Source organism: Uranotaenia lowii, chromosome 1, assembly GCF_029784155.1.
Source record: "Uranotaenia lowii strain MFRU-FL chromosome 1, ASM2978415v1, whole genome shotgun sequence".
Lineage (NCBI taxonomy): Eukaryota > Metazoa > Arthropoda > Insecta > Diptera > Culicidae > Uranotaenia > Uranotaenia lowii.
The window spans coordinates 109,791,834-109,810,228 of NC_073691.1; the positions used below are offsets into that span (position 1 = coordinate 109,791,834).

Here is an 18,395-nt window from a genome sequence, read left to right on the forward strand (position 1 = left end):
CTGTCGCGTCACATGTAACGATTCAGAAGCAATAGACATTAAACAGTTGAAAACAATTCTTGTGCTTGTAAGCTAGACGCAAAGGAATTTAGAAATTATTTCTACGGGATTTTTCACGTAAACTAAGATTTCGATGCATCATATCGATTTTACGTGAATGGTGTAGTAAACACAGTGTATCCAGGACGCCCCGGTAGTAACTACACACAAAAAAAAGCATAGTAAGAGCAAGTTCACTGGTTGAGATGGAGTTGGAAATTTCGATGGTTTACATCACATCACAACACATTTGCCGTCCACCGGTGTTGGGAAAATCTGATATTCGAAAAGTTTCGCGCTGCAAAATTTGTATCGTATAACACTTTTTGGCTGATGGTGATAGAAAAACGCAATGTTTTGCAACACCGAACCGAGTGATAGAGTCGGCGTTGCAATACAGTATTCGTGCATGAAACGATTCGGTGCTGCCATCTTTCTTATGTTGAAAACCTCAGTTGAGGGGAAAATAAAGGAAATTTAGCAATGTCAGGATTTAAACATAAAGTGGTATTTTCTTTTTAAAAAAATTCTTTTATCACTTGATTGGATACTTATTGCAAAGAAGTAAATCAACTCTTTAAAACTTACAACCAATTTTGTTCATGCCCTTGCCAATCGAATGGGCTATCATGCATTTTTAGGGGCAGAGATGCCAGATAGCTGTGTGAATAAATAAATTCGGTTTGTTTGTTTTGTTTGAGCGGTTTTCGGGAGAAGGAAAGTGTTTCATTTTTTTAAATTTGAAACAGGTATTCCGTCGGAACGCCGCCTTTAATGGTTCCATCATCTTCAGAACACGGAACCCTCGCTGTTAATTTGACAAGTGTCCATTATATCAAACGCAGGCGTCGTATCGGGAGTAAAATTCAGCTTCCAATCAATTTTTCGGTCCCAGCGCAACCCGGACAAATTGAAACTTATTCCAACGAAGAAATATCGGAAATTGAATGTTTGTATCAGGTAGGTGTTCTCAAAAGTCGGTAAATTATTTAAAATCAAAACCCATATCCCAAATTTCAGGTTGTGGTGCCGGAATGCACCAAGTTTGGCTTTCGATGGGTTGGATCTCTGATCCCTCTGTTCAAACACGGGCAGGAATGATTCTGCAATCGAAAAGTTCCACAGGTGTGACCTGGTTAGATGTTCGAAGAAAGAACAAGAAAAGAAACGGCCAGAAATATAAGTTTGTTTGAAAAGCTACAAAACAAAAACTCTTTATTTAAATTATATGTAAAACCTTCATATTCGAATAGTCCTTCAAATACCAAAATCACTTTCATGTGTGCTACATTGGTAGAACGTTACAATACCAGTACTATAGAATAACTATAATAACAACTGACTGATGATTTGAATACGTTTTTCATGAGTTTTTTTTTATCTTAAGTGAACTGCAGAACAATCGTCCCATGCAACAGTTCCAAGCAGTAACATATAGTTATGCTTTGAGACATAAATTTGCAATGGTCATAAATTAGACTAAATGACGTCTCGATCATGGCAAACCTAATACAGCTTCTCCAATTTATACGTTTTGTAATGAGAATTGATTACCTAAATCTTTTTTTTTACCTTAAATGAATAAGTTAAACAAAGTTAAAACAAAAATTTAGTTTTTAATTTTAAAAACAAACTTATTTTTTTGAAGTTATTTGGTTTTAATAAAAGTTTTTTTATTTTTAATTTGAATGACGATTTCATGGAATTAGAAATGTGTCTGAAATACCTATACTTTCTATTTATCACTTTGAAAATGAAAGTTTTTGGAAGAGATAAAAAAAACTTGATCAACTCGTGTTATCAAATGCACTCCAATACAAAACACCTAAATCTGCAGAATATAGTTTAATATTGGAATGCATTATAACTTAAACAATACTTATTCACACATATAAATAATAAAATTTTCATATTGACACTACTATTTCAAGTTAATGATCAAGTAAAATGAATTTGAATTCAATTTTCAAACGGTGAATTCAAAATACAAAAAGTCAGTAAAATTACTGAAAAGCAAATTCTCTTGGCATCGCTGATTGCTTTCGATTTTATACCTTCGTATTCTATCACACCGGTGGACGGCCAACATTTTTGGTCTATATTTCACGATAGAAAAATTCCCATCTGTGCTACAGACGTCAAAATTTCTACCACTTTTTCCCAACACCATTGAACTTGCTCTAAGAGCAAGTTCACTGGTTGAGTTGGAGTTGGAAATTTCGAAGGTTTACATCACATCACAACACATTTGCCGTCCACCGGTGTTGGGAAAATCTGATATTCGAACAGTTTCGCGCTGCAAAACTTGTATCGTATAACACTTTTTGGCGGAGGGTGATAGAAAAACACGATGTTTTGCAACACCGAACCGAGTGATAGAGTCGGCGTTGCAATACAGTATTCGTGCATGAAACGCTTCGGTGCTGCCATCTAACTTATGCTCAAAACCTCAGTTGAGGGGAAAATAAAGGAAATTGAGCAATTTCAGGATTTAAACATAAAGTGATATTTTCTTTTTTTTTTAAATCTTTTATCACTTAAATTGATACGAATTGCAATGAAGTTATTCAACTCTTTCAAACTTACAGCCAATTTTATTCATGCCCTTGCCAATCAAATACATTTTGAGGCGCAGAGATGCCAGATAGCTGGGTGAATAAATGAATTCTGCTTGTTTGTTTTGTTTGAGCGGTTTTCGGAAGTAGGAAATTGTTTCGTTTTTTTATTTGAAAAAGATATTCCGACGGAATGTCCGATAACAAGTTCGGAACGCCGCCTTTAATGGATCCATCATATTTAGAAAACGGAACCCTCGCTGTTAATTCGACAAGTGTCAATCTGATCAAACGTAGGCGTCGAATCGGGAGTAAAATTCAGCTTGTGTTTGAATTACCTATACTTTTTATACGTCACTTGCTTAATTATCACTTTGAAAATGATTTAGGAAGAGTTCAAAAACTTTATCAACTCGTGTAATCGAATGCACTCCAACACAAAACTCCTAATCCTGCAGAATACAGTTTAATATTGGAATGCAACTTAAACAATACTTGTTCATACATATAAATAATAAAATTTTCATATTGACACTAGGTACTATTTCAAGATAATGATCAAGTAAAATGAATTTGTTTTCAATTTTCAAACGGTGAATTCAAAATAAAAAAAAGTCAGTAAAATTACTGAAAAGCAAATTCACTTGGCATCGCTGGTTGCTTTCGATTTTATACCTTCGTATTCTATCACACCGGTGGACGGCCAACATTTTTGGTCTATATTTCACGATAGAAAAATTCCCATCTGTGCTACAGCTGTCAAAATTCCTACCACTTTTTCCCAACACCATTGGACTTGCTCTAAAATTACTAAATCCGTGGTTTAAACGAACAACAGGCGACCATATTTTTGAGTCAAATATGTTTTGTTGTTTATAATACCTTACACGCAGAAAAAGAACGGGGGATGGTTTCAATAAAACGGTTTTGTTATTTTATTTTACTTTTCCAATGCATTTTTTACAGTGGTTTTCATAAAAAAGTCGAATGAAGTTAGTAAAAAAATTTTGTTATTTATACACTTGCCAGAAAACTGCCCATACCCGTCCACGGGAACAAAGATATTCTACTGCAAAAAGAAATTAATTTTCCAACATTTTTTTTTATTTTTCAGATGCCGACCCGAGATAGCCACCGGAAAATTCCCGATGCACTTTCGAATCAATGCATTTTTGTGTGTTTTACCCAAAATTTTATTATTCTGATAAGAATCATGGATCATTTTCAAAAAGGGTATATTTTATTTTGAATCAAACGATAAGTTTAAATTGAATCGATATTTTTAGTCAGTGTGACCTGAAATATATTTGTGCTTTTTCCCAACCAAAATTTTTATTATTTTTGGTCGAAATCTTATTGTTTCTAAAATAATTTTTTCTGCGTGTACGCATAGCTATTTTAACATGTGCTCAATTTGGCTGCGCATAGTAAATTCGACTGCGTTTTAGTAAAATTGTCAATGAGATGATGCATTTTTTTTTTTTTGTAAATTCTTTATTTGAAACGGCTCATACCTTTAGGCTTTAAGGAGCCAAACTCATTTTGTTTGATTACAATTGTGTGCTTATATCTAGTTCACTTTTTTAGGAAAAGATAGAAGATAGATAGGGAAATGTGAAAATAAAAAGAATTATAGACGAAGATCAATAGCTTTTAGGAAAAGATATATTTCGAACATGTAGTCCAAATCTATCACAGCCAGCCAGGGAGGTGGCAATCTAGTTCTTCTTTCGAACAAGAATCTTTTTCTTTTTTTCTATCCATCGGAGAGACGTTTATGGTGTTTTCCTTTCAAAGCAGTACGAAGTCTCAAAAGTCAAAATTTCAACCAATGAGGAATCAGAATGATTGATGTGTTAGTGTGCTATCAACCATACTTCTCTAGCATTTGACATTTAGTTCGGGTCCTTGACAGCAAAATGTCAGGTTTGTTATGGGCCCACAAAATCGTGGGCCCGTAATTTTGATGGTTGTCAAATTCAATGACAAAGGATAGGGATGCCATCTCCCTGCAGCCAGCACATCTCTCACTGGAACATGGTGGTTTTCTTCGGGCCCTTAGGGAGTCTATTAAATTCGTTCTAGCGACAAGATGGACCTCGCACGACCAAACAATATGCTCGATGTCATGGTAACCTTGGCCGCAACCACATAGATTGCTGCCAGCAATATCAAAACGATAGAGTACCGCGTCTAAGGAACAATGATTGGACATGAGACGGGAAAATATACGAATAAAATCCCGACTCAAGTTCAATCTATTGAACCATGGTTTAAGGCGAGATGATGCATTGTTTTACTTCGTCCCTAGTAAAATTAATATGTTTCATGATGAAACTAGTATGTGTTATGATAAAGATTCCCGCATACTAAAAAACCATATCTCAAACAGTTTAAACCATACATCTACGGCATCAGAAAAAGTGATTGTATCTGTAAACGTAGCTGTTCTTCTAAACTTTACTTCGCAAACAATAAGAACGAAATATGAACGTTCGCGTGAAAACGTGACGTTATCTGGAAAGGTGATAGAATGATATGGACGGTTTCCTTAAATTTTTCTTTAAAAGTAAAATCGAATTCGAACCGTTACACAAACCGTTCATCTCTGCTGTCAAAAATGAACGAAACCCCGGTCAGAGATGCCAGATGATTTTGTACAAAAATAAGTACACATTTATGGAAATATATATTTTTTTAATATTTCGATACGATAGAGTCGTTTTAGTTTCAACGACAATAATATAGTCACGAAATTTCGATATTCATCTGGAAAGGCTTAAGTTTGAACATTTATTACACTTGGATTTTTAATTTAAGCAAGAGTTTTGATTGAATCTCTTTCGTTGGATGTAACTTATTAGAACGAAGTCACCAAGCCTTCTCGATTTCATTGCTTCATGTAAATAATATCTAATTCGATGACGATGACGTTAAAAATTAACAAAAAAAAATCGATGACGATTTTGACGAGATAAGTACAAATTCAAAAGATCAACCGAACTGGCATCATTGGTTGGTGGAGCGCAATCTTTGCTGGTGTTGTTGGTGCAGTTTTCGCGCATTTATTTTTGTATGTATGTATGTATGTATAGATCTGATAGAATGGCAGAGAGTTTGATACTCTATATCACCACTACGAAGGTTTTTTTGATGTATTCTTGCTTCCTGGTTTAGGGATGTTCTCTTTTTTTTATTGTTATTATTCCAATTCAACTTTGATGCTTGGACTTTTTAAATTTTCATTCGAGCTTTTTCTAGGAAACTAAGGATTTCTCTTAGTTTATCTTCATCAAAATTTTGAATCATTTCGATCAGATTGGAATATCGATTCCAATCATAATGATTTCTAATGTGATTAAATTGAATGCAGTTTAGGAGTGCGTGTTCTGTTGTGAAATTCGTGTTACATAATTCACATAGCTTTGTGTCTCGAATCCTCATTAATCCCAAGTAATAAGGAGAGTAATCGTGTCCGCTGATTAAACGGTTTAAAGTTCGAATTTGGAAATTGTTGAATTCGACGTTCCAATACCAGGGTTTAGTGGAGAAATTAGGCTGAAACCCGTAAAATTTGACTCCTTTTCCTTCATCTTGTGCCATACTTCTATACCATACATTAGTGGATTCCAGGGCTTCTTGTTTGAATCTATTATATGCATCCTCAAGTCGCAGTTTGTTTTGAAGTATTACTGGTCCATCTAGTCCTTGTTTCGCGAGGATATCAGCATTTTCGTTTCCGTCAATGCCAACATGAGAGGGGATCCACTGAATTTTGACCTTCTTTGTTGTTGCAAGCGTACATATGTCGTGAGTTATTTGGTCGAATTGTTTGTTGATAATATCCTTTTTTATAATTTTACAGGCTGCCTGCGAATCCGTGAAGATGACTGTTCCAGATCTAGCTTCGTCAATTTGTTCTAAAGCTACTCTAATAGCTAGGAGTTCTGCTGTTGCGATATTCACTTCATATGCTAAGGAGATACTAATCATTGTGTTGGAAGACGCGTCATATATTCCAATGCCACATTTGTTCATCATTTTGGAAGCATCAGTATACCACTGATCACAATGGCTATAATGATTATTTATCATTTCAATGGCGAGTTTTTTCAATACAGTTGGTGAAGTTTCTTTTTTCCTCATTGTTGAACCAATCATATTGTCTTGAATTTCAACTTTCAGTTCGATATCCGGTTTAGTTTGTGTGTAAATAGTTTGAAATTCTTGAACATATTTAATGAAAATTCTTTCCATAAATGTGTATTTTACTTCATTTTGGATATTTGTAAGGTCTAAGGAGTATAGCTGTTGTGCTATTAAGTCATTACGATGGATATGTAAGGCTATGCGTTTTTTGGTTAAATAGATCCGTTTAAATTTTAATGCACGCTCATTTTGTTATAACCATTTATGGTTCTTAAATAACCATTTTATGATATTTACTTCAGAACCGTCAATATGGTTATTTTGCAACAATTTTTCTAGAAAGAATTTTAACCATTTTGGCAGTTTCCGAGTATTAACCAGAAAATGGTTGAATAATTTGATATCGCCATTTTGAAAGCGGTAATTGCAGTCGGACGACCATAAAGCAAATTTTTTTCTTCCGCGGAACAGCATCCAGTTTCCAGAAAAATCGGTTCTGGAAATCGTGGAAACTTCGGATTTGTAGGAGATGGAGAAAGGTAAGTGAAATCTTCCAATTATTTGTCGATCCCAACATTATAAACAAAAAAAAATTTCAGGATCGGTATCCGGTGATGACGCCGGTTTAGGCACGGCAGATACACCAACAACATTCAATAGGACGAGGACTTAGGCCGATGACATAGTGAGTGCGATGCGATGCGAATTGGCGGAAAATTAAAGGACGCAGCCTACGCGAACTCGCGCGGCGGAACAAATTGACACATGCTTGTTGAGTATGTCAGGTTTAAGCGATTCACATACATTTCAATCAAATGTGGTTCACCGCATTGAATCGCATTCACCGCATCGCATCGCATCGCACTCACTATGTCATCGGCCTTACTCACCGGTCCATCGTTACCAGCCACAGCTATTGGAAGTACAACAGGAATTGTGTTTCACACCATCCGGAAGGAGCTGGAACGGGTCGGAATGTATGGAAACCTTCACCAGTGAGTCAAAGATTATTCGCCAGACTCCACCCTCACCCCGTTAAGGATAGCAGACTAGTGAATAATGGATTGGCCATTCCGCAAGAGCTCGTTTCCACCCATCCCGGTAGCACTCGTGGGGGAATTTTACTTTTGCTACCAGGTGATTCGGCTACTGTTGGCGTTTGCTTTAATTAAAAGGCTATCAAACTATTATAATGGACCATAGTTTATAAGTATTATCATGATGTATAAGAAATAAAATTACTATCCTGATGACTCTTGTTTTTCTTAATTCCTTCGACATTTGTTATCAATTTTACAAATTGCATAAAACAGCTCTTGCGGTTGAAAAATAATCATTTTTCAATTTCTACGGTAATCTTTCTAACGGATAAAAAATAACCATATATCTACTTCTCCCCGAAAAGTCATTTTATGGGTTCTCATGAAGAACTCATAAAATGACATTTCCCGGGAAAAGGTCAAAAATGGTTATTTTTGAAACATATATGGTTTAATAGTTTCTAGCGTGTGGTTCTTCACCAGCTATGGCTGCAAGAGTGTTCACAGGTGTGGTTTTGGTACATCCTGTAGCGATACGTAAACATTGGCGATTTGTGATTTTCAGCATATCACAGTATTTTTTTGGCGATCCACCGTAAATAACAGTTCCGTAATTAAGAAAGTTACCGTATAAAGCTTTGTGATATAGCATCATTACTCTTGGCGTACCACCGTATTTGATTCCGCTTATGATTTTAAGCATGTTTTGTTTGTCCAATACTTTTTGTTTTAGTGTTTTAATGTGCATACCGTATTTAAGCGTTTGGTCTAATGTTATACCCAAATATTTATAGCTTCTTACTCCCCCTTATTCTGCGCCGCGCGTGAGGTGACGATAGTCGAATCACCCTAGTCATCCGATTCCAGTAGTCGCTTTAGGTGAGAAACGTCTTTTAGAATAAACTTCTTGCTTTCTTATCCTAATCTAGAAGTCAGCTGGGCATGAACCTCTGTCACATCGGCTTCGGGAATAAGGTGACAAGACTCACGTGACTCCGACTCGACTCGACTATCGTCACCTCACGCGCGGCGCAGAATAAGGGGGACTGTCTCTAAAATTTCTCCTCCCATCGTCAAGCAGAGTTGTTTATCACTGTCTTTAAATAGCATGGCTTTTGTTTTTGAGCTATTAAGACGTAAACTCAGTAGCTGTGGCCATGAAGTTGTCTATTTCGGATTGCATTTTTCTTACAGCTGATTCTAGTGACTTTGCTTTGACGATTTTCAGAAAATCATCGGCAAACTGTAAAGTTGTTACATCTGGGTCGAGATTTGTGTTGTGTAAAGAGGCTGTGTAGATATTAAAAAGAACAGGTGATATTACATCTCCTTGTGGAACTCCTGTACAAATCATTTGACTGACAATTCCTTGTTGGGTAAAGACCAAAGTTTTCCGGTTATTAAGGAAGTTATATACCCATGTACATGTATCTTTGTTGAATCCATTCGTTAGCATTAAACTGTATAACTTTTCAATGTCCACGGTGTTAAACGCATTAGAGAAATCGAAGAAAACTCCAATCGTTGTATAGTTTGCTCTACGTGCTGCTTTGATTAGATTTGTTGCAAAAGTTATACACTGAATTCTTTTTTTAAACGATCTTATTTTACGCGGTTTTATTTTTAACGATTTTTTTTAAACGATTTTCTCGAAATAAGACGATTTTCGAACATGTCAAAAGCAGGTTCTAGACATTCCCGCTTTTTGCCAAACCACTTTTGGGTGGTAAATTTGTTCGGACGTTGCTTTCCAACAGCAACATGGGCCGGAATTGCCACTTAGAGACTCTGCGGAAGTTCCGGACCAACCGTGGCTTAAAACCCAAAACAGATCAATCCAAAACAAATCTTTGAGCTTCCCGATTTCACTCAAATTACCTCAGAATGGTCTACCTGGTTGGAAACGATCGATTTACAGTCCAAGTTGGCCACTCTGCTTGAAATAAGCGATGAATTTTACCCGGTTGTTTTGAACTTTTTTTAAACGATTTCTTTTTTTGCACGAACACAACAATCGTTTAAAAAAAGAATCCAGTGTACAATGCTCTGTAGACATTCCCTTACGAAAACCGAATGATAGATTTGGTATGATATTGTTTCTTTCACACGTTTGTTGTATATCTTCAAGAACTGCTGCATTTAAAATTTTTACTACCGTTGGCAAAAGCGCGATCGGTCGACTTGAATTAACTTCATTTGGTGGTTTGTTTGTTTTTAAAATCGGAACTATCTTCATTTCCTTTAGATGATTGTCTAATATGCCTTTGTGCCACATTTCGTTTAGTAATTCAATAATTTTTGTAGCTGATTGTATTGTCAATTGCATGAATTTTTAGACTATTGAGAGAATCTGATTTGACAGGTAACAATTCTGCACTCACTAACACCATTACATTCTTTATATAAACTATCATATGCTAAAAGTTGAAAAGGGAGTATATGAGAAAAGGACCAACATCAGAGTTCAGTTACTTCAAATTATTTCTACCAAAAATCAACTTTCATACGCACCGTTGCCGTCTTTAACAAACTGCGCAGATTGCACCTATTAAGACCCCCGTGCAAATAATTTGCGCGCAGTAAAATCTACATACATAGACAATGACACATATCGATATTCTTTACATCTTTGGATGAAATTGAACTAAAAACAATTGCGACTGGTGTGCCAGTAAAAACTTTCAGTGAATCTATGATTTTTGGCTAATTTATCAGTAATTCGAAAAACGCCCGAATAATGCATGATTTATATGTTCCATTTACATTCTTGTACCCGAATGTACAGAATGCATTTTGTTTTATGTTCGTTTCTTTTCATTTGTTGATCGGTCAATTTTCGTTTTTAAACTCCTTGATTCGCATTTCATAATAATTTTCGCCAAAACAATAACGATTATGCCGTTTGGAAATGTGATTCGAAAATCAGAAGCGATCAACGGCTGATTTGAAAAACTGACACGGGTTGTCTATGTGTGCGTCAGTGCGAAAATATTTCTGCGTGGAAATTATTGCACAGGAGTCTAAATAGGTGCAATTTCCGCAATAAATCTAAATCTTTCAATGCACCGTAGTTTATGTAGTCAGTACCTGGTGATGATGTTGGGGATTTATTCTTAAGGAATTTTTTCCATTGTTGAAAGGTAAGTATTGTTGTTCTTGTATTATTATCAGGTGGAAGAGGTTCTTTGAAATTTGATGGACCATGTTGTTATTGATAGGGTTTGTAACGGGGAGGAATTTTAATCTTCTGACAAGTTTCCAGTTTTCTCGTGGATTCCTTGGATCTATAGACCCAGAGAGCTCTATCATTTTTTCTTTAATATGCTTTATTTTAGATTTAAGAAATATTGCTGAAGTTTTTTTTCCATTTGATTAAGTTTTCACTACTGCTGCATCTGTTGTATTCTCGAAGAGAATTTTGTTTTTGTTCATAGAGATCAGACAACTCTGAGCTCCAGTAGTATTTTGGTGTGTAATTATTTATTTTTTTTTGTGTTTTTTAGTTATGTCCTGTGAGAGTTTGGAGAGGTCTTTCAGGTCATTGAATTCCCAATGTTTAATAAGTGCCATTTCATCTGAAATTTTTCGCTTGTCGTAGTAATATTTTTGTTTACGCCTGACACTCATATCGAGGCAAGTTTCGATAATGAGATGACCGCTTCCGCCGAAATTTTTCTCCAAAACTTTCCATTCAGCCATATCGAACATGTTTGTAGAGCATAATGTCAAATCAATTGCACTAGAATTTTGGTTAGTGACTGGGGGAAGAAAAGTAATTGATCCAGTGTTTAATAACATCAAGTTTGAACCGATGATGGCATGATGGAAAGGTAGTACCCTTGCTGTTTGTGTCTTGACATCCCCATGACACATTGTGGCTGTTGAAGTCGCCTCCTATCAATACTTTTCCGAATCTAGCTATTTCATTGAAAAGTGTTGTGATTGCTGTTTCTAAGTTAGTAATTGTTATTCTTGGGTTGACATATACAACAACTAAAGCAAGGTCTAACGTTGAAATTGATAGCCCAAGTGTTTCAAAGTTGTCTGATGTTGACAGTTGAATGTGGTCAAACTGGAATTCTTCCTTTAGGAAAATTCCCACGCCCCCAAAGCCATCGGCACGAGGAGCAAGAAGACGATGGTAACCCTGTATGTTCCATCGTTCTGTTAAAAGTTGATCTGGTTTTACCCATATTTCAGAAAGTAGTGCTGCGTCGTAGTTTTGGGTGTAAAGTTCGTGTGTTAGTTCGTTTTTATTCCTGTATACACTGTAAATTTTTGCCTCGATTTCCAGCAAAAAAAAATGCTGGAAACGTTCAGCAATCCAAATTTTTGCTGGAAACCAGCAATCGGTTTTCGATTTGCTGGATTTTTCAGCATTCAGTTGTGTTCTTGTCATTTTTGCTGAAAAATCAGCAATCGGTTTTCGAATTGCTGGACTTTCCAGCAATTGATCTAGTTTGCTGGAAAATCAGCAATCGAGTTGTCAATTATGGAGTTTGTTTTTCTTTCGTACGCTGAAGCAAGGTGAGATTCTATCTTACGAATTTTGGTTAAATTAATATAATTATTTTAATTTCCTCTATATTCTAGCAACCAGATAATAAGTTAAGGGTGAGTTTTTCTTGGACAGATAGATATTCTCTAAAATATTCTTATCAAAACTATTTTTACAGGTGGCGATCAACACTTTGGCACAAAGCTGCCAGCCCAGCCGGTGTTATAGAATATTTTTAAAAAATATCGTGTTTCTGGAAATAAATATATCCCTATTGAAAAACGGGAAGAAATAATTGTTTTTATTGCTTATTATATGCACAGCCAGTAATCAAAATTTAATTTTGAATTAAAATATAAATTTGATACTAAATACAGCCGGTTGTGTTGAAAGAAATAGCTGGTTTCCAGTAATCTGGATTGCTGATTTTTCAGCAATTTGAATTGCTGGAAACCAGCATTAACGTTTGCTGTTTTTTCCAGCAATTTAAATTGCTGGAAATTTTGCTGGAAAGTCAGCGGGACAAAAACCAGCAAAATTTTGCTGGTTTCCAGCAAAAAAAAATTAGCTGTGTAGACTTTGGATGTTTGCTTGTAATATTTTGAAATCGCCGGTACAGTTATTTGTCTCCCGGGGATCCCACCATTTTATTTAGCTCACCCATGATACAAGCTGATATGTCTCCTCCTGTTTTTCCGTGCGATTTTACAATAGCTTCTAATTTTATGTTTATTGATGATATTATTTGTTTCCATTCTTCGAATGATTGTTTTTTAACAGATTCCTCTATTTCTTTTTTAAATCTTTCTAACTCTCCTGCCCTATATTTATTAAACAACCCTATACCTCTTGGCTCTTCTTTTTCTTCTTCCATCTTTCTCTTCTTTGTAAATTCCTTCTGGTTTAGTCCCAAAATACTGGCAACTCCAGGTACAATTTCTACATCTACATGTGATTGGTTTGGTGTTCTGTTTTCTTTTCTTGTTCTATTTCTTTTGTCATCATAGCTCCACTCCTTGCGATTTTGTTGTAAGTGCTGAGGAAAATTTTTGCCATTTGCTGCTACTTTAGAGTATGCTTCTGCTGGAGTAGGATAATCTTCTGTCGTTCTTAAAACATCAAAAAAGTTTTCAGTTGGAATTTCAAAATATTGTTTCGCCTCTTGATATGTTAAACATTTTTTTGCCATTATCGCTTGAATGTCATTCTCCTTTTTCCATCGTGGACATACTTTGTCAGTGGTCTTATGATTAGCATTAAAACAGTACATACACTTTAAAATATTACATAGATTTTCTTGTGAGTGTTCTGTAGCACAATTCATACATTTTTCTTTCTTTTCTTTACAGTTTTTGGACAAGTGGTTATAACGCAAACATTTAAAACAAATAATCGGTTTTCTTATGTAAGGTTGTACCCTATGTATCACAGAATATATGCTGACGTCAGTCGGTAAAGTGTTGCTTCGAAAAACTACACCCATTTTATAAGTAGGTTCCTTTTTCTTATCTTTCATTCGGTGCATTCTAAATACGGAATCTATTTCAACCTTAGCCTTCATAAAACTCTTGACTTCATCTTCTTGTAATTCCAGTGGAATTCCGGAAATTACACCTGTCACCGTTACAAATTGTACGATTTGTATCCTTGCAGGTTCAGATTTTGGCAGTTAGCTAGTCTGTTTGCGTCTTTGATATTTCCTACATATACTGTTACCTTATTCTTCGCAGTCTTTCGGATGTCGTCGATGGATTTATCGAACCCGTTTTGATGAAGTAAGATACCTACTTGCAGCCTGTTCGTTACTTTCCTTCTTTCTGTATCCGTGTTTTCCACTATTACCCGATATGGTCGACAGTCTCCGTTCTGGTAATAATAATTTTTATAAATCTTTTCGGTAGTCTTTCCGGGTCCTTCTTTGGTTGTTGTCGCTAATTCCATATTTTCGTCCTCCATCCTGTCCGATGATTCAGCAGTTCCCAATGGTTGCGTCAGGTTATGTATTGATGCTGCTCCATCAGGAGCAGCATCCTTGCCACTCATCTTAATACGGTCACCAGATTTATCACTTGTGAATTTATCACAGATTGTATATCACAGTTTTCCTTAATGACTATTGACACGACAACAATTTAAAATCTTAAAATTTAATAAAATCTCCACGTTAAAAAAAAAGAACATCCACACTCTATCAATGTAAACATTGGAATCTGCATTTATTTTTGTTTACGGTTCTGCTAGTACGGCGGGTTCCCAAACCGATCCAAGAAACAATTTAATAGTTGTATCGAAAGCTGTATAACCGATCTATACGGCGAAAAATAGCGTGATGAATTTCATCGTAATAGAGCCAGCCTCCAACAGACGGGAGAATGGGATTGTTCCGGTGAGCTCGCTCTGCTCAAACAATCAGGAAATTTCGTAAGTAAAGTAGCTGAAATATTCATGAAATCGAATGATTGTCCAATGACAAAAACTATTTTCAGTTTCCTCGCACACGCATCACCCGGGCCACGGTGGATTTTCTGCATCCTGTAGCTACGAGAGCAACCTTGAGCTGTCCCTATGGCTGGGGGAGGATCTTCTGCCAAACTTCAGGACATCGACCAGTTTTATTTGTAACCGTTATGTAAGTAAAACAAGCTTAATAAATATATTTAATGTTTTAAAATGAATCGATAAAATATAAACATCCGAAAATCCCCAAAAAAAAATTTCTTCCAAGTGTGGGTGAGGGTCGCCATTCATGTACGGTTCTGGATATCGTATGTATAACGTTGGAAGAACGTCATGTTGAATCGTTTTACAACTATTATCGTTACTGTTTAGGTATAATATTACTTTAATAAAAACTATTACAATAACAGTTTGATTGTCTGAATACGTTTTCTATGAGCGGTTTCCAGACGTTATCTCAACTGTTTGCAGAACGGTTCCTCCATATAAATGTTTTAATGGTTTTTAACAGTTACATAACCTAACGACATATTTAAAATACCATCATTTCGGTATTCACGATTCAGGTAATGAATTTAACTATTTCTAAAATCGTTTGCTAAACGTTCAGGCTACGCTTTATCAAATCGTGTTACGACTGTTTTAGAGAACGTTTGGTTACAATCCTGGTTTATGCGGGTTAGGAGGAGCGAGGAGCTTGATTTAAATAGTAAAATTACTATGTGTGTTTGTTTGTTTATTTGCATGCATGCATTATGACATTATTTAAAACATGAAAATTCACACTTCCGACACACGTCGGTCAGTGTTAGTGTGTTCTCCCGATGCTCTGGAATGATTTTCAAAGTTATGTAACTATAAAGCAGCTCAAAATTAGATTTTTTACAAACGGGTTTGATGATTAATGATCCTGAATTAGTGTAAACAACAAGAATGTTTACCATAGTAAAATTATCATACGCACTTATGTTTTTGAGTCAAATATGTTTTGTTCTCAAAAGTACGATGTGCGTAGTATTTTGTTGATATGAATTGGTGCCACAATGTCAAAATTACTATGCGGACGGTAGTTGTGATAGAAATTATGATGAAATTATCATGACCATAGTATTTTCGACAACAAACATTGAGAGTTATCGAAAATTACCAGGTACATAGTAATTTCAATATTGTTTCATGCGCACTTTCACAAAATCGATGTTAAACTTTTGGTGGTTGAAAATACTATAGCGCTGAAATGGTAAAATTATCATGACAGCGTCTTTGGGATGACCACTCAATTTTTTTCCGTGTACCTTAGGCCGATGACATAGTGAGAGCGATGCGATGTGAATTATCGAACGCGGCTAATGCGAACTCGAGCGGCGGAACAAATTGACATCTGCTTCGCCGCGTTGAGTATGTCAGGTTTAAGCGATTCACATACATTTTCATCAATATGGTTCGCCGCATTGGATCGCATTCGCCGGTTCGCATCGCATCGCACTCACTATGTCATCGGCCTTACTTCCACATAACTGACTCATGAATTTCACGTAAAGTCTAAGGGCTGTCCTAACGGTAGATGCAAAACACGGTTTTCGACCACGCTAAAACAGTCCGTCCAGCACCGGTGGCGTAAATTGCTGTTTTAGCACAGTTATCGATTTCAAAATTCCCAACAGTTATACGCCTTTGTTCCAAATTCATGCAAATTTGGAACAGGATTTCAAAATATACGACAGACCGATTTAGACGTTTGGGGTTCACGGTGAGAAAATTTTAGCCAATGATGATTATTTTCACACATGTTTGGGTAGCATTGGGTGTAATAATTGTTTCTTTTTGAGAAATTATTTGAATGTTTTTTCCCGCCTGTAACGGGAGTCCCGACACGCTTCCTGTCTTAAGCAGGTGGCTTAAGCGCCACTTCCGAATGGAAGACCACCTGCCTTTTCTTATTTTGCCCAGCTGTATGAGACTCGGTCGCGAGTTCCTTTCGATTCCCTATTTTGGGAAAGAAGCGGAAGGGTCTCTGAAATTGTATCTGTACTTCGGCCCTTTCGAGCCGCCCCGAAGACGAGACGAAACCCTGCAGAAGTTCGTTGAAAGGAGAGTTAACCGTTGTTCGTTACGAAATGAGCCTGGGGTCTGATACGTTGGACGAGCTCCTACCCCTATACCCTGGAAACACAAAAGAACGTGATTGGTTTCGCGGCCAATCTCCGCAGAAAAGCAAATAAAACGCGAACAACGAACAACGTACAACCCCCGCTCCAAATACCCCAAGTCTTTCAGTGCATCATCGGATCAAGTACTCTGGCCGATTTTCAAATTGTACATAAATCCATTTATTCTGCTTGAAACGTGTTGTGTGGTTTTACATTGGTGTAGTGTGTTAGGCCTAACTCATTCGTTCCACTTTTTTTTTCCTCTTTTAAAAAACGAATTATACGGGTAGTGCGCTTAGTGGAGGTGCATGGTATCTCGTAGTTATCGGTTGTTTACCGGCTTTTCATCCGATCAGTTGATATTCCCGTTAGCGGGAAGAAATTAGGCTACTTTGTACGGCTCGCCAGTCCAGAAAAAGCTTAGCAGTCCGTTCTTGCAACGTATCGGACTAATGTCTCGTGCTCGCGCAACGTAAATCGGCAATGCTGCGGGCCGGAAAGTGACACTGTACAGTAGTAAATCGCTATAGCAACAATACGTTTAGGTGTGAGTACTCACTCTGTCTGCTTCACTTTAGTGGGGATTTTGGCAATGTCGTTTCCCCGTTGGTCCGCTGTGACTGGTCGTTTTGATGTCCTACGATCGGTGAAAACTGATATGCAGGTCGCGATGGGCATTAACAGTCATGCATGCGAGACTATTTTTGAACGGCTGACGGTGACTCGGCCAGAATGGATGAGTCTGGTTAGGTGGCTGTGGCACGTCTTTCTGCTCTCTATGCTGACCCAAATGATTGAGCCGACATTGACCGGGTGTTTCCGTCGGGATATTGGTGGGTGTTGGAATGTCGACAGCTGGAAGATCGCGCCGTTACCGTAAGTGCGTTGTGACCGCGTGTCTTCCACCGGTGGCCGGAGATGAATGGGGCCACGTTTTGGCGTGGTCAGGTCTGTCTGGCTAACGGCCGTCGGGAATCAATGGTCGACGATCCCGGTAGGCTACTGGGCTAGCCGGGTTTGTTCCGGTTGCCTTCGATGAAATGCTTGGGAAGCAACTACAGTGCGTGTCGGATGTCTAATCGTCGAACAAAGAAAAACCGATGTTTCACCTTCAAATGGGTTATTGATTTTCACACCTGCGTACGTACCTCTTGATATCACCTGTTTTTTTCTTCTCCGTGCACTATTATGTTCCCTATACTTTGATTTACCTAGTATGGACTATAAGAGGACTTATATTAGAATCGGAGCACTCAGTTGGGGGATCACAAGTTGTTCTTACTTAATAATTTATCTACTCTACTACGCGCTTTAATGAAATTGGAGATCACGTCTCTTCGAATCACCAATCGTAAGTGGGTTGCGAATCTCAAGACTCCTCTGATGGCCTGATCAGGCTCATTCTCGTAACCGGAACTACCCGAAACGATGTGATCTAATCGCGAAGTCAAACAATCAATTCGCCTTTCGCGAATTCTCGGATAGCCCTTGTCTTCCCCTTCGAGAT

At 37.1% G+C, this 18,395-nt stretch overlaps 1 protein-coding gene across 10 annotated transcripts in view; it reads right to left on the reverse strand.

The window, feature by feature from the left end:
* Positions 1–18,395, reverse strand: part of LOC129738584 (CUE domain-containing protein 2) — a 108,232-nt gene that overhangs the window by 1,395 nt on the left and 88,442 nt on the right. For 5 of the 10 annotated variants that reach the window (XM_055729821.1, XM_055729822.1, XM_055729824.1 and 2 more), the window contains one exon: positions 7–18,109. The exons of 3 other annotated variants lie outside the window; for them this stretch is intronic. In XM_055729821.1, coding sequence (XP_055585796.1) covers positions 5,829–6,851 — 1,023 coding nt within the window. In that variant the 5' untranslated portion in view covers positions 6,852–18,109 and the 3' untranslated portion in view covers positions 7–5,828. Of the gene's footprint in view, positions 1–6; positions 18,110–18,395 lie in introns of those variants that run through there. 2 more of the 10 variants (XM_055729825.1, XM_055729823.1) reach the window with 1 other exon arrangement.